General features: G+C 57.8%; 1 protein-coding gene across 2 annotated transcripts; it reads right to left on the bottom strand.

Moving 5' to 3' along the window:
- Positions 1–351: 351 nt before the first annotated feature.
- Positions 352–14,984, bottom strand: MAPK7 (mitogen-activated protein kinase 7). Of its 2 annotated transcripts, none has more exons than XM_050956696.1 (7): positions 14,869–14,984; positions 12,882–13,107; positions 12,489–12,654; positions 8,072–9,204; positions 4,558–5,855; positions 4,262–4,389; positions 352–2,669 (listed from the first exon to the last, which is right to left on the bottom strand). In XM_050956696.1, the coding sequence occupies exons 2-7, from the start codon at positions 13,093–13,095 to the stop codon at positions 2,516–2,518; spliced, it is 3,093 nt and encodes a 1,030-aa protein (XP_050812653.1). In that variant the 5' UTR covers positions 13,096–13,107; positions 14,869–14,984; the 3' UTR covers positions 352–2,515. The 2 variants fall into 2 exon arrangements, with proteins under 2 accessions (XP_050812653.1, XP_050812654.1); XM_050956697.1 differs by having other exon boundaries at positions 12,882–13,168.
- Positions 14,985–16,306: the final 1,322 nt, after the last annotated feature.

The following is a 16,306-nucleotide window of genomic DNA, read 5'->3' on the forward strand; positions in this document are numbered from 1 at the left end:
GCTGCCAGTGAGTGCTAAACACCCACTCATTTTTTTCCATGGGTGCTCCAGGGTGCCCGGGTGTGCATGGATCGGGTAAGTCGCCTGCTTCCCGGTGCCTGGGTTTGAGTGTCTGCTCCCTGGGTGAATCTGAGAGGACTGGGGATTAGACGACAATAGGCAGTGGGATTGGCTAAAACAAGAAAATAAAAGAGATTGAAGATTAGATTAGACACGGATTGGGAATTAGATTAGACACACCCTGGGGATTAGGACAGTTGATCGGAAAATGGATTTCCTGTTCCTGGGAAAACGTTGAGTTTTTTTTCATCTCAAAATTGCAAGATTTTTTTGCAAGCAAAAAAAGTTCACTTTGGGTCAAAATGTTTCATTTTGGTTCATTCAAAACATGAGGAATTTCTTTGTTTTTGTTTGGTATAAAATAAATATCAAAATGAAAGGTCATTCCCAAACAAAATATTGAAACCTGTTACATTTTCAAATAAAACATTCTATTTCTGCAAACAACAGTGAGTTGAAATGATACCATTTGTGGGGGGAAATCAGTGTTGTCAAAACGGCTTTTTTTAAATGGAAACCAGTTGTTTTAATAAAAAAAAGTTCTGAGCAGCTTTCAGGGATTAGATTTGAGAATGAGATTAGATTATGCAGGTGAAAAGGGGAAGAGATTGTATTGGGGGTTAAATTTGGTAGATTAAAAGGAGAATACGTCTTACATGAGACACTGAGAGTGGGGATTAGATTGGACAGGTTAAAACAATAAGAATGGGGATTATATTAGGAAAGTAAAGAGGGGATTGGAGATTAGATTCAACACAGAGTGGGGACCAGAGTAAACTGGTGGAATTACAGTTGGACAAATAATGGAGTTTTTGGTTTTTTGAAAGAAAAGAAAAAATAATTTAGGGTCAAATAGAAAACGCAATTTTTAAAAACGTTTGGCAAATCAAAAAGAAAAAAAATCTGTTTTCAGTCAAACTATTTTGAGCTGTTTTTTTTTTACCTTTTCACAGGTAATTTCTGAACGAATAGCCGCTTCAAAGAGAAAACTCGACTCCGAAAGTGTGAAAACAAAAGGTTTCTGCGGCTCTCTGGTTTTATTTCTTTTTTTAATTATATTAAATTTGGAATTAAAAAAACAAAAACATTTCAGCTCTAAGATGTATTTTTTTCGCCCGTTGGAGTTTTTTGGCTGGTTTTCCAACCAAAACAATTCAGCAAAACCAAAGCCAACTTTCTGAAAGGTTTTGGTTACACCGAATTTGCGGGGTTTGCACTTGAAAATGTCACTCTAAATGAAAGTGGCGAAAAAGGCTCTTGTCATTAACGGGAATGTCATATGTAAGACATGGGAGGCGATTCTCCCCTCTGCTCGGCCCTGGTGAGATTTCAGCTGGAGCGGTGTGTCCAGTGCTGGATGCCCCATGTTAGGAAAGATGTGGACAAATTAGACAGAGTCCAGAGGGGAGAAACAAAAATGACCAAAGGTTTAGAAACCTGACCTACGGGGAAAGGTTAAAAAAACGGCACGGTTTGTCTAGAGAAAAGAACACGGAAGGGGGACCGGAAAACAGTTTTCAAAGATGTTCAGAGCTGTTACAAGAGGACAGCAATCAGCTGTTCTCCGTCTCCACTGAAGGGGGTGGGGATTAGATTGACGCAAGAAGAGATACCATCCAAATGGCTTACAGGATTTAGGCTCCTGAATCCCACAGCGATCCAAGTCATTAGGATCCTAAACCCTACTGACTTCCAGCAAGATCTGTGCTCCTAAAGATCCTGGTCAGAGTTAGGTGTTTAAATGGCTGTAAGGATCAGGATCGGTGGGGGAGCAAGGTGGCTGTTAGGGGACAGGATGAGAAATCAGAGTCAGAGGAGGGAGATGGAGGTAGGAATTAGGAGAAGGGAAATGAAAGGAGACAGCTGAGCTGACGCAGCAGGATGATAATTCACATCCCACGGGACCAAGCCCGGGCTAAATCCTCGACGCTGCAGCGTGGGCGGGGATCAAACCGAGGCCTCAGCAGCGCTGGCCCATTCCACCGAGGGCGGGGATTCCCTAGGCAGCTCGGTTTAGTAAGAGTCAAACAGGTGTGAGCCACGCTCATGCTCCAGGGCAATTCAGAGGGATCAGGAAGGAAATCAAAACACACTCATGCTGCACTGCACTGCCCCCTAGTGGTGCTCTGGGACATCAGGGCCAGCACTGACTCCCAGGGGACGGCACCCCTGTAAGCCCCTGCCCCACAGCACAGTGCCCACTGGGTCAAGCTCTCCCAGCAATGCGTGGAGCCCTCCTGACCCTGCCTAACATGAGACCTGACAGGACAGCAGGCAAATCCAGCAATGGACCCAGGCAATCAGGAGGGGGAAGTGTCTACTTGTTGCTTGCCCCATCGAGACCCTGATGCATAGCCGGTCCTGACCCCAGGGGGAGGGGAAGAAGGGGGTTGGTCCCGGCCCCACCCTCCCCCCCCATGGGAAGGGGAGGCACAAGGGAGCTGGGATCTCAGCCTCAGGCATCCTGGAGGTCAGGAATGTCGGAGAGGATCATGGGAGAACCCAGCTGCAGCTCCTGCTGGAGGGACTCCATATCGGCAGGGTTCATCCGATGGACCTCGAGCCAGTCAGCCAGCAGGGAGGCCGAGAGAGGGGCTGAATCGCCCTGGCTGGGGGGAGGAAGAAGATAAAGAGAGAGATCAGATGGACGGACGTCAGGCCAGGACAGATAAGAACCCCAAGCCCTCTCCCAGTGAGACCCGGGGAAGGATTTGAACCCATGAACCAAAGTTGCTGCAGAGCTTCATGGATGTTGTAGTTCCGGGGCCTTAGCCTGACTACATTTCCCATGATGCCCCAGGACCTCCCTTCTGGCTGAGCATCTGTAAGGGCTGAGGCCTGATCTGGCTCTGGTTCTTCCAGTGGTTCGTCAGTTACAGAACTCGTCTGGCAGGGGGCAAATCGACTCGGGTGGTGGGTCAATTCCCTCCGAGCCGCGCGGCCACATGGGCCTGCACTGGAGAGCAGAGAGGGGAGGGGTGTGCAGGGCCGCGGCGGGGAGTCCTCTCTCCCCACCACAGCCCCAGGGCAGCCTGCACCCCGAACCCCTCATCCCCGGCTCCACCCGAGCCCACACACCCCCCGCACCCCAACCCGCTGCCCCAGCCCTGAGCCCCCTCCTGCACCCTGAACCCCTCATCCCCGGCCCCACCCCAGAGCCCACACCCCCCCTGCACCCTAACCCTCTGCCCCAGCCCTGAGCCCCCTCCTGCATCCCGAACCCCTCATGCCCAGCCCCACTGCAGAGCCTGCACCCCCCGCCACTCCAACCCTCTGCCCCAGCCCTGAGCCCCCTCCCACACCCCGAACCCCTCATGCCCGGCCCCACTCCAGAGACTGCACCCCCGCGCCACTCCAACCCTCTGCCCCAGCCCTGAGCCCCCTCCCACACCCCGAACCTCTCATCCCCAGCCCCACTCCAGAGCCTGCACCCCCCCGCCACTCCAACCCTCTGCCCCAGCCCTGAGCCCCCTCCCACACCCCGAACCCCTCATCCCCGGCCCCACTCCAGAGCCTGCAACCCCCGCCACTCCAACCCTCTGCCCCAGCCCTGAGCCCCCTCCCACACCCCGAACCCCTCATGCCTGGCCCCACCCCAGCCCCACACCTCCCTGTACCCCAACCCTGTGCCCCAGCCCTGAGCACCCTCCCTCTCCTGAGCCCTAGGAACTGGGTCTGGACAGGAACTGGATAGGGGTAGGTGTCTTCTTCCCAGCGCCCTAGGGACTGGGAAAGGGTGGGTGCCCAAGAGTGTGCGGGTAACACATCATATCTTCTTGCCATGGGTAGGACTCCCCAGCCAGACTACATCTCCCATGATGCACAATGGCCAGGGATTCCCATAGTGCACTGCCTCCCCTAGAGGAGGGGACTCAGGGTGCACTGTGGGAGACGCAGTCTGATGAGGGAGCCCATCTCAGAGGGCAGAATGACATAATCCAGCCACTACTCCCAGGATGCACTGAGGCAGACCAGCCAGAGGGGGAAACCATGGTGCACCATGGGAGATGTAGTCTGACCAGGGACCTTGACCTAGAGAAAGCTTGAAGAGTCTGAAGAATCCTCATGAGTGGACCTAGTGGATCAGCACAGGGGAGGGGCTGGGAGCCAGGACTCCTGGGTTCTCTCCCCGGCCCTGGGAGGGCAGTGGTGTCTAGTGGTTAGAGCAGCGGGGAGCTGTCCCTGCTGTGCGAGCTCTCACCTGTCCCTGTTCTCCCCCACCATGTCGAAGGACTGATTCAGGAACTCCTCCAGGTCAAAGCCCACGCCGTAGCCTGCGCCGCTGCCCTTGGGTGTCACCGAGAAGACTGGCGGCAGGAGATCCTCCACCTGCGATGGCAGTGAGACACGGTGAGCGTGGCACCCCCCAGGGCCCATCCCCACCCGGGGCCGGATCCTGCCCGACCAGCTGCTCCCCCGCAGAGATGGGGACGCTCCACCCAGGCCCACCTCGCCGGCTCAGTGCTGGTGCCCCCTAGAGGGGAAAGAACCCATTACCTGCGACTTGGAAAGCTGGTGGGTGACCATGGTGATGTCAGGCGACTCCGTGGTGGGTGCGGTTTCTGGCGACGCGGCTGTGGCGATCGGGTGCTGGCAGGGCCCTTTGACTCCTCCCACTGCTGGGTCTGGTGCCCTCTTCCCCATCTCCTGCAGGAAAGCGGCCGGATCTAACCCCACACCCTCCCTGCCTGGTGTCACAAGGCTGCCCACGGCGCGGACTGATGGCCCCTCTTGTAGCGGTGCCCCGCTAGGCGTTGTCGGGACTTCCCCAGGTGCCGGCCTCCCGGCCACAGCCCAGTTCTCTGGGCACTGGACACCGGGCCATGCGCTGATCCCCGCCAGGCCAAAGGGGGCCTGGAAGATCTGACCCGGGGCATATTTGACACTCAGAAGGCACTCGGGTTTAGCCAAAGCTTTGTGGCAAGCTGTGGGGGCCACCAGAACCGGAGGAAAGGAGCCGGGCGGGGCCGGGAAGTACTGGACCATGTTGGGGACCGAGCCGTGGGCTGGATCTGTCACTATCGGCAGTACGGTGAGTTTGGGGCCACCACCGGCTGGCGCCTTCTCGGGGAAACTCGTGGCTGGGAGGTGGGCAATGGCACCCGGTGGAACGTGGCCAGCAGGAGTGGCTGGGAGGTGGCCAGCGGCTCCTGGTCGAAGGTGGCCAGCAGGGGTGGCTGGAAGGTGGCCAGTGGCTCCTGGTCGAAGGTGGCCAGCAGGGGTGGCTGGGAGGTGGCCAGCGGCTCCTGGTTGAAGGTGGCCAGCAGGAGTGGCTGGGAGGTGGCCAGTGGCTCCTGGTCGAAGGTGGCCAGCAGGGGTGGCTGGGAGTTGGCCAGCAGCTCCCAGTGTTACATGGCCAGCAGGCGTGGCTGGAAGGTGGCCAGTGGCTCCCGACGGAACGTGACCAGCAGGTGTGGCTGGGAGTTGACCAGTGGCTCCCGATGGAACGTGACTAGCGGGTGTAGCTGGGAGGTGGCCGGTGGCTCCCGGTGGAACGGGCCCGGCAGGCACAGCCAGAACCTGGTCTATGGGCCCATTGGGAGCCGGTTTCTGGTGGTTCCGGTCAATCATCTTGGTCCATCGCTCCAGCAGGCTGCGGTCGTTCTCGCTCAGCACCAGCCCACCCAGCACGTCCCCGCGCCGCAGCTCCTTCCGCTCCTTCTCCTTCTGCTTCTTCTCCCGCTCCTTGGCCCGCTCCTGGCGTCGCTTCCGCTTCTCCTCCCGCTCCCGCTGCCGCTCCTGGGCCGTCACCGGCTTCCGCACGTCCGGGGCCTCCGGCATAGAGCACTGGGTGTCTGGCAACAAAGCAGAGAGGAGTCAGCTCATTCCCAACCCGCAGCCCCTGCCAGCCCAGCCCTGGGTCCGCCCTGCAGCTCTGCCGGTGCCCCTCACTCCCGACCCGCAGCCCCTGCGAGCCCAGCCCTGCCCCCCCAGCTCTGCCGGTGCCCCTCACTCCTAACCCACAGCCCCTGCTAGCCCAGCCCTGCCCCCCCAGCTCTGCCGGTGCCCCTCACTCCTAACCCACAGCCCCTGCCAGCCCAGCCCTAGGTCTGCCTCGCAGCTCTGCCGGTGCCCCTCACTCCCGACCCGCAGCCCCTGCCAGCCCAGGCCTGGGCCCCACAGCTCTGCCGGTGCCCCTCACTCCCGACCCGCAGCCCCTGCCAGCCCAGCCCTGCACCCCCCAGCTCTGCCGGTGCCCCTCACTCCTAACCCACAGCCCCTGCCAGCCCAGCCCTAGGTCTGCCTCGCAGCTCTGCCGGTGCCCCTCACTCCCGACCCACAGCCCCTGCTAGAACAGCCCTGCCCCCCCCAGCTCTGCCAGTGCCCCTCACTCCTAACCCACAGCCCCTGCGAGCCCAGCCCTGGGCCCCCACAGCTCTGCCGGTGCCCCTCACTCCCGACCCGCAGCCCCCGCTATCCAAGGCAAGGCAGAGACAGAAAGAAACAAGCAAGATTACACTAAACCCTGTCTCACACGACCTCCTCATAAACAAACTAGGGAAATGCAGCCTTGATAGAGCTACTACAGGGTGGGTGCAAAACTGGTTGAAAACTGTTCCCAGAGACTCGTTATCAGTGGTTCACAGTCATGCTGGAAGGGCATAACAAGTGGGGTCCTGCAGGGATTGGTGCGGGGTCTGGTTCTGTTCAGTATCTTCATCAACAATTTAGCTAATGGCACAGAGATACACTGATAAAGTCTGTGGACAATACCAAGCTGGGAGGGGTTGCAAGTGCTCTGGAGGATAGGAAGAAAATTAAAAATGGACAAACTGGAGAAATGGTATGAAGTCAATAGGATGAAATTCATTAAGGACAAATGCAAAGTGCTCCACTTAGGCAGGAACAATCAGTTGCACACACACAATGAGAAATGGCTGCCTAGGAAGGAGAACTGCAGAAAGGGATCTGGGGGTCAGAGTGGATCACAAGCTAAATATGAGTCAACAGTGTAAGGTTCTTTCAAAAAAAGCAAACATCCTTCTGGGCTGTATTAGCTGGAGCGTTGTAAGCAAGACACCAGAAGTGATTCCTCCGCCTTACTCCACACTGATACAGAATCAGCTGGAGTACTGTGTCCAGTTCTGGGTGCCACATTTCAGGAAGGATGTGGACAAATTGGAGAAAGTCCAGAGAAGAGCAACAAAAATGATTCAAGGTCTGGAAACCAAGAGCTGTGAGGGAAGATTGAAAAACCTGGGTTTGATGAGTCTGCAGAAGAGAAGACTGAGGGGACAAACAGTTTTCAAGGTTGTTACAAGGAGGAGGATGAAAAATTGTTCTCGTTAACCTCCGAGGACAGGACAAGAAGCAATGAGCTTAAACTGCAGCAAGGGCGGTTTAGGTTGGACATCAGGAAAGGTTGGACCTGTCAGGGTGGTGAAGCACTAGAATAAATTGCCCAGGGAGGTTGTGGAATCTCCATCACTGGGGATTTTTAAGAGCAGGTTGGACAAACCCCTCTCAGGGAGGGTCTAGACCAGGGGTGGCCAACCTGGGGCTCCAGAGCCGCGTGCGGCTCTTCAGAAGTTAATATGTGGGAGGCGCTGGGAGCGGGTGGGGGAGCTGAGGGGGGGCTGCTGACGTGTTACTGTGGCTCTTTGGCAATGTACATTGGTGAAGTCTGGCTCCTTCTCAGTCTCAGGCTGACCACCCCTGGTCTAGGTAATGCTTAGTCCTGCCATGAGTGCAGGAGACAGGACTAGCTGACCTACTGAGGTGCCTTTCGGTCCCACACAGCTCCGATTCTATGAAAATCAGAAATACAACCCAGGAGTCCTGGCTTCCAGTCCCCTGCTCTAACCATTAGACCCCACTCCCCTCCCAGAGAGGAAGAGAGAACCCAGGAGTCCTGGCTCCCAGCCCCCCTGCTCTAACCACTAGACTCCACTCCCCCCCAGAGAGGAGGAGACAACCCAGGAGTCCTGGCTCCCAGCCCCCCCTGCTCTAACCACTAGACACCGCTCCCTCCCAGAGAAGAGGAGAGAACCCAGACATCCCAGCCTTTCACCTTTGTTCTTATTGCGCAGAGCCGACTTCAGCAGTGCCGCCTTGAGCGCCGCCTTGGTGTCGTCTGAGATGGCCCCCTCCCTCTTGGGTGGCACCGCCTCCGGCTCCGCCTTCACCTCGGCCGGCCCCTCGGGCTGCGGGGGAGCCCCAGGCGAAGTCAGGTCGATGGTCTCCGGAGGGTACGGGACTTCCCCGGGGGCTGGCGACTCCATGGCGTAGTCTCCCCCGGTGGATCCCGCACTGGGCATGTCCACATCCTGGCAGCGCAAGGGGGCGGCGGCGGTGGGCGAGGCGGCGGCGGTGATGGCGGCCGGCCGGAGGGCGGGCTTGAAACTGATCTGCCGGCGGATCCCTTCGCGGCGGGCGTGGAAGTCGCGGATCTCAGCCACGATGGCCTCCTTGATGCGCTCCTTGGTGAGCACTTGCTTGTCGAAGTCGAAGTCGAAGGCGGGCACGCAGTCGGGCTCATCGTCCGGGTCGTGGTACTTGGCCACGAAGGGGTGCTTGAGGGCCTCGGCCACGGCGATCCGCTCCCGGGGGTCGAAGCGCAGCATCTTGGCTAGCAGCGCCAAGGCCGAGCGGTCGGCCTGCTGGTAGAGGCTCTCCCAGGGCACTGGCTGGCGGGAGGGCAGGCTCTGGATGTAGGCACGCACCCGGTCGGCCCCGATAGCGTGGATCACCTTGGCGGACGGCGTGCCCAGCACCGTCATGATCAGCTGCAGCTGGTGGATGTAATTCTTCCCGGGGAAGAGCTGCTTGCGGCCCAGCATCTCAGCGAAGATGCAGCCAACGGACCACATGTCGATGGCCTGAGTGTACTCGTGGAGGGAGAGCATCAGTTCCGGGGCCCGGTACCACCGTGTGGCTACGTATTCCGTCATGAAGTATTTGTACTCATCGGGCTTGGTGCACAGCCCCCGGGCCATGCCAAAATCGCCGATCTTCAGCTCGCAGTTTTCGTTGATAAGCAGGTTGCTGGGCTTCAGGTCCCGGTGGATGACGTTGGCCGAGTGGATATATTTGAGGCCCCGGAGCAGCTGGTAGAGGAAGTATCGGACGTGTTCCAGTGTGAGGGGCTGGGAGGAGTGGATGATCTGGTGAAGGTCGCTCTCCATCAGGTCTAGCACCACGTACCTGCCGGAGGATGGGGAGGTCAGCGGGGAGAGGACCCGGGAGTCCTGGCTCCCAGCCCCTGTTAACTCACTAAACTCCCCTCCCTATTGAACCCAGGAGTCCTGGCTCCCAGCCCCCGCCCCTGCTAACTCACTAAACTCCCCTCCCTATAGAACCCAGCGGCCCGAGCTCCCAGGCCTCCCTGCTCTAACCCACTAGACCCCACTACCCTACCAGAGCCAGGGAGAGAACCCAGGAGTTCTGCCTCCCAGCCCCCCCTGCTCTAACCACTAGACCCCACTCCCCTCCCAGAGCTGGAGGGTAGGACCCAGGTGTCCTGGCTATCAACCCCACCTAGCTCTACCCACTAAACCCCACCCTCTTCCCAGAGCTGGGGACAGAACCCAGGAGTCACACAATCACAGGACTGAGAGGGACTTCGAGAGGTCGTCTAGTCCAGTCCCCTGCACTCAAGGCAGGAGTAAGTATTATCTAGACCATCCCTGACAGGTGTTTGTCCAACCTGCTCTTAAAAATCCCCAATGATGGAGATTCCACCACCTCCCTGGGCAATTTATTCCAGTGCTTAACCACCCTGACAGTTAGGAAGTTTTTCCTAATGTCCAACCTAAACCGCCCTTGCTGCAGTTTAAGCCCATTGCTTCTTGTCCTGTCCTCAGAGGTTAAGAAGAACAATTCTTCTTCTTCCTCTTTGTAACAACTTTCTATGTACTGGAAAACTGTTCTCATGTCCCCCCTCAGTCTTCTCTTTTCCTGACTAAACAAACCCAGTTCCTTCAATCTTCTCTCACAGCTCATGGTTTCTAGACCTTTCCTCATTTTTGTTGCTCTTCCCTGGACTTTCTCCAATTTTTCAACATCTTTCCTGAAATGCGGTGCCCAGAACTGGACACAATACTCCAGCTGAGGCCTAATCAGTGCGGAGTAGAGCAGAAGAATCACTTCTTGTGTCTTGCTTACAACACTCCTGCCAGTACACCCCAGAAAGATGTTCGCTTTTTTGCAACAGCGTTACACTGTTGACTCATATTTAGCTTGTGGTCCACTATGACCCCCAGATCCCTTTCCGCAGTTCTCCTTCCTAGGCAGCCATTTCCCATTGTGTGTGTGCAACTGATTGTTCCTTCCTAAGTGGAGCACTTTGCATTTCTCCTTATTAAACTTCGTCCTGTTTACTTCAGACCATTTCTCCAGTTTGTCCAGAGGATTTTGAATTTTCATCCCATCCTCCAAAGCACTTGCAACCCCTCCCAGCTTGGTATCATCCACAAACTTTATCAGTGTCCTCTCTATGCCATGATCTACATCATTGGTGAAGACATTGAACAGAACCTGACCCTAAACCAATCCCTACGGGACCCCACTTATTATACCCTTCCAGCATGACAGTGAACCACTGATATCTACTCTCTAGGAACAGTTTTCCAACCAGTTTTGCACCCACCTACTAATAGGTCTATGTAGGTTGTATTTCCCTAGTTTCTTTATGAGAACGTCATGCAAGACAGTATCAAAAGCCTTACTAAAGCCAAGATATACCACACCTACAGCTTTCCCCCTGCCCACAAGGTTCGTTACCCCATCAAAGAAAGCTCTGAGGTTGGTTTGACATGATTTGTTCTTGACAAATCCAGGCTGACTGTTACTTATCACCTTATTTAATCTTCTAGGTGTTTGCAAATTGATTGCTTAATTATTTGCTCCATTATCTTTCCGGGTACAGAAGTGACGCTGACTGGTCTGTAATTCCCTGGGTTGTCCTAATTTCCCTGTTTATAGATGGGGACTAGATTTGCCCTTTTCCAGTCTTCTGGAATCTCTCCCCTCTTCCATGACTTCTCAATGATAATCGTTAATGGCTCAGATGTCTGCTAAGTCAGCTCCTCGAGCATGTAGGCTGCATTTCATCAGGCCCTGGTGATTTGAAGACATCTAATTTGTAGAAGTAATTTTTAACTTCTTTTCCTATTTTACCTCTGAGCCTACCTCATGTTCACTGGCATTCACGTTAGACATCCAATCGCCACCAACCTTCTTGGTGAAAACCGAAACCAAGAGGTCGTTAAGCACCTCTGCCATTTCCCACATTTTTTGTTATTTTTTCCCCCCCACACACACTCATTGTGTAACAGGCTTACCCTCTCCTTGGTCCTCCTCTTGCCTCTAATACATTTGTAGAATGTTTTCTTGTTACGCTTTATGTCTTTAGCTAGTTTGATCTCGTTTTGTGCCTTGGCCTTTCTAATTTTGTCCCTGCATAGGTGTGTTACTTGTTTATATTCATCCTTTGTAATTTGACTGAGTTTCCACTTTTTGTAGGGCTCTTTTTTTGATTTTGAGATCACTGAAGATCTCCTGGGTAAGCCAGGGTGGGCTCTTGCCACAGTTCGTGTCTTCCCTACGCAGGGGGATAGTTTGCTCTTGTGCCCTTAATAATGTCTCTTTGAAAAACTGCCAACTGTCCTCAGTTGTTTTTTCCCTTAGACTTGCTTCCCTTGGGATTTTACCAACTCCCTGAGTTTGCTAGTGTTTGCCTTCTCGAAATCCATTGTTTTTATTTTGCTGTTTTCCCTCCTACCATTCCTTAGAATCATGAACTCTACCATTCCATGATCACTTTCCCCCCAGCTGCCTTCCGCTTTCAGTTCATCCTCGTTTGTCAAAATCAAGTCTAGAACAGCCGCCCCCCAGTAGCTTTCTCCACCTTCTGAAATAAAAAATTGTCTCCAATACATTCCAAGAACTCATCGGATAATCTGGGCCCTGCGGTGTTATTTTCCCAGCAGATGTCTGGATAGTTGAAGTCCCCCATCACCACCAGGTCCTGTGATGTGGATGGTTCTGTTAGCTGTTTAAAAAAAGCCTCATTCACCTCTTCTTCCTGTTAGAGGGTCTGTAGTAGACCCCCACCATGACCTCACCCTTGTTTTTTACCCCTTTTATCATTACCCAGAGACGTTCAACAAATCCATCTCCTATTTCCATCTCAAGCTCAGTCCAAGTGTGTACATTTTTAATATATACGGCACCACTGCCTCCCTTTTTCCATACGGGTCCTTCCTGAGCCAGCTGTACCTGTCAATACCAATATCCCAGTCATGTGTATTATCCCACCAGGTCTCTGTGATGCCAACGGTGTCATAGGGGTATTTATTTACTAGCATTTGAGTTCTTCCTGCTTAGTCCTCATACTTCTGGCTCCCAACCCTACCTAGTTCTAACCACTAGCCCTCACTCCCCTCCCAGGCTGGGGATAGGACCCAGGCGTCCGGGCGGGCACTCACACAGATTTGAAGTCGTCATAGGGCACGGCGGGTTTCAGGATGTCTTTGATGGCGATGATGTTGTCGTGCTTGAAGTGTTTGAGGATCTTGAGCTCACGGAGGGTGCGCTTGGCGTTCATCACCACATCGAAGGCGTTGGGGATCTTCTTGATCGCCACCTGCTGGCCTGGACACAGACGGCGCAGGGAGGGTCAGAGCAGAGACACTTCCTCCTGCGCAGCCCTCCCCTATGGAACCCAGGAGTCCCAGCTCCCCGCTCTGACCCCCCAAACCTAACAGCCCTCCCAGAGCTGAGGATACAACCCAGGAGTCCTGGCTCCCAGTCCCTCCCCAAACCACTAAAGCCCACGCCCCTCCCAAGAGTGGGGATGAGACCCAGGTGTCCGAGCTGACCTGTGGATCTGCGGCGGGCGGAGCTGACCACGCCGTAGGCCCCAGTGCCGATGGTCTCGATGACCTCGTACTCGTCCCCCACCTCGAAGGTGACGTCCAGGGAGCGGGCCTTGAGGATGGCCAAGTTCTTGGCCGCGACGGTGGCCCGGTGGCCCGGCTCCCGCTTGCCCCGCTCCTCGGCCTCCTCCTCTTCCTCCTTCCGCGGCTCCGCCATGGCGCCCGTCTCCTGCCAAGGGAAGGCAGGCCAAGTGGGGGGATCAGAGAGAGGCACCCGGGCCCCCTCGGCCCTGGGAGAGAACCCAGGAGTCCGGGGTCAGGGGGGCCCAGGAGGAGCAGGGGAGGAGGGACGAGGCACCCTGTATCTCTAGGGGAGAGAACCCAGGAGTCCGGGCTCAGGGGGGCCCAGCAGGAGCAGGGGAGGGGGAACGAGGCACCCTGTATCTCTAGGGGAGAGAACCCAGGAGTCCGGGCTCAGGGGGGCCCAGCAGGAGCAGGGGAGGGGGAACGAGGCACCCTGTATCTCCAGGGGAAAGAACCCAGGAGTCCGGGGGGTGGGGAGCAGGGGAGGGGGGACGAGGCACCCTGTATCTCCAGGGGAGAGAACCCAGGAGTCTGAGGGGTGGGGAGCAGGGCAGGGGGGACGAGGCGCCCTGTGTCTCCAGGGGAGAGAACCCAGGAGTCCGGGGGGTGGGGAGCAGGGCAGGGGGGACGAGGCGCCCTGTGTCTCCAGGGGAGAGAACCCAGGAGTCCGGGGGGTGGGGAGCAGGGCAGGGGGGACGAGGTGCCCTGTATCTCCAGGGGAGAGAACCCAGGAGTCCGGGGCAGGGGGCAGCACAGGGGGAGGCGCAGGAGGGGGCTGGAAATGGGGAGCACAGGGGAGGCGGAGCTTCAACCAGCTGTGGTAAGGGAGGGGTGGGGCTTCAGGACAAGGGGCAGGCCCGGCAGGGAGGGGGCGGGGCCTCTCTCCCTTATGGGGAGGGGGCAAGGAGTCTCTGCAGGGGGCGGGGCTGGGGCAGGGCCCCCATGGGGCGTGGCCTCCCTCCCATGTGGGGAGGGGCCAACAGTCCCCGGGCGGTGGGGTCTCCGCAAGGGGTGGGGTGACTCCCAGGGGGCGGGGTCTCCGCAAGGGGCGGGGCAGAGAGTCCATAGGGGCGGGGCGGGGGAGAGTTCCAGAGGGCGGGGTCTCTGCAAAGGGCGGGGCAGAGGAGTGTCCATGGGGGCGGAGCAGAGGACAGTCCATGGGGGCAGGGTCTCCGCAAGGGGCGGGGCAGAGAAGCGTCCATGGGGGCGGGACAGGGGAGAGTTCCAGGGGGCGGGGTCTCCGCAGGGGGCGGGGTGACCCCCAGGGGGCGGGGTCTCCGCAAAGGGCGGGGCAGAGGAGAGTCCATGGGGGCGGGGCAGGGGAGAGATCCAGGGGCGGGGTCTCCGCAGGGGGCGGGGCAGAGGAGAGTCCATGGGGGCGGGGTGGGGGAGAGATCCAGGGGGCGGGGTCTCCACAAGGGGCGGGGCAGAGGAGAGTCCATGGGGGCGGGGAAGGGGAGAGATCCAGGGGCGGGGTCTCCGCAGGGGGCGGGGTGACCCCCCAGGGGGCGGGGTCTCCGCAGGGGGCGGGGCAGAGAGTCCATGGGAGCGGGGCAGGGGAGAGTTCCAGGGGGCGGGGTCTCCGCAGGGGGCGGGGTGACCCCCCAGGGGGCGGGGTCTCCGCAGGGGGCGGGGCAGAGAGTCCATGGGGGCGGGGCAGGGGAGAGATCCAGGGGCGGGGTCTCCGCAGGGGGCGGGGCAGAGGAGAGTCCATGGGGGCGGGGCAGGGGAGAGATCCAGGGGGCGGGGTCTCCGCAGGGGGCGGGGCAGAGGAGAGTCCATGGGGGCGGGGCAGGGGAGAGATCCAGGGGGCGGGGTCTCCGCAGGGGGCGGGATAGGGGAGAGTACCAAGGGGCGGGGCGGGGCAGGGAAAAGTTCTAGGGGGCGGGGCCTCATAGTCTCTCACCGGCTCGCACCCGGGACCCTCCCAGCCCCGGGCTGGTTCCCTCTCGGGTCCGCCGCTCCCTGCGCCTTTCCCCGAGGGCCCGGATGTCGCCGCTCTCGCCCACCCGCCCAATCAGACTGGCGGGCAGGGGCGGTGCCCTCAGAAGCGCGCAGGTGTTTGGCGGGACCAAATCCTGCCCCCTTCTAGTGTATGGGCCAATCGCAGGCTGGTCTCGTGACTGTCAGCCAATCAGACTGGGAGGGGCGCGGCCATGTGCAAGAAAGGCGGTTTCCGCACGCAATTCCCTCCTCCACAAAGATTCGGCCAATCAGAGGTTAGCTCAGTGAGAATGAAGCCAATCAGAGAGGTAAGAACGTGAGGCCTCTCCTTGCGCATGGCAACGGCTTTAAAGTCCTCTAAATCCCGCCTCTTAGCACTGATTGACCAATCACAGGGAAGATGCGTGCGGTTCCTATCCAATCAGGAAATGGGAAGAGCGCTTAGAGGCAAGTGGAGCTGTTTTCTTCCCTTTGTCCCGCCCTCTCTCGGTGATTGGCCAATCAAGAGACGGCTCTATGGACAAAGCTGCCAGTCAGAAAGAGAAAATTGATCCTGTCTCCGTCCCGCCTAATTCAGGAATCTAACCAATCAGCGATTACTTCCTTATTAAATCAGAGCGCTGCAGTGGAAGGGGGGGGATTTAAAGGGCCAAGCGACGTTTTATGGATGACTAAAAATTAAAAGGCCAGCGACCATCAGACCCGCCCTGGGAGGGGAGTGGGGGCTGGGAGCCAGGACTCCTGGGTTCTCTCCCCGGCTGTGGGGGCGGGGCGTGACCATCCATTGAAGCCCCAGGGGGCGGTGAATTGTCACCCCTAGATAGGGGTTGCGGTGCTCACACAGAAGGGAACGCCCCTGCCACGCCCCTTCTCTGAGGCCCCGCCCCATTCACTCCATCCCTCACTCTCCCCACCCTCCCTTCTTGTCACGGGGCAGGGCCCTGGCTGGGGGTCCGGGCTCTGGGGTGGGGCCGGAAATGAGGCGTGTGGGAGGGGGCTCCAGGCTGGGGCAGAGGCAGGGGGTTGGGGTGCAGAAGGGGGTGAGGGCTCCAGGGATGAGGGGTTTAGGGTGCAGGAGGAGGCTCCAGGCTGGGTTCAGAGGGTGGGAGGGGGATCAGGGCTGGAGCAGGGGGTTGGGGTGCGGAAAGGGGTGAGGGCTCCAGGCTGAGGGTGTGGGCTTGGGGTGGGGCCAGGGATGAGGGGTTTAGGGTGCAGGAGGAGGCTCCGGGCTGGGTTCAGAGGGTGGGAGGGGGATCAGGGCTGGAGCAGGGGGTTGGAGTGCAGAAAGGGGTGAGGGCTCCAGGCTGGGGGTGTGGGCTTGGGGTGGGGCTGGGGATGAGGGGTTTAGGGTGCAGGAGGAGGCTCCGGGCTGGGTTCAGAGGGCAGGAGGGGGATCAGGC

Source organism: Gopherus flavomarginatus, chromosome 5 (genome assembly GCF_025201925.1).
Source record: "Gopherus flavomarginatus isolate rGopFla2 chromosome 5, rGopFla2.mat.asm, whole genome shotgun sequence".
Taxonomy (NCBI): Eukaryota; Metazoa; Chordata; order Testudines; family Testudinidae; genus Gopherus; species Gopherus flavomarginatus.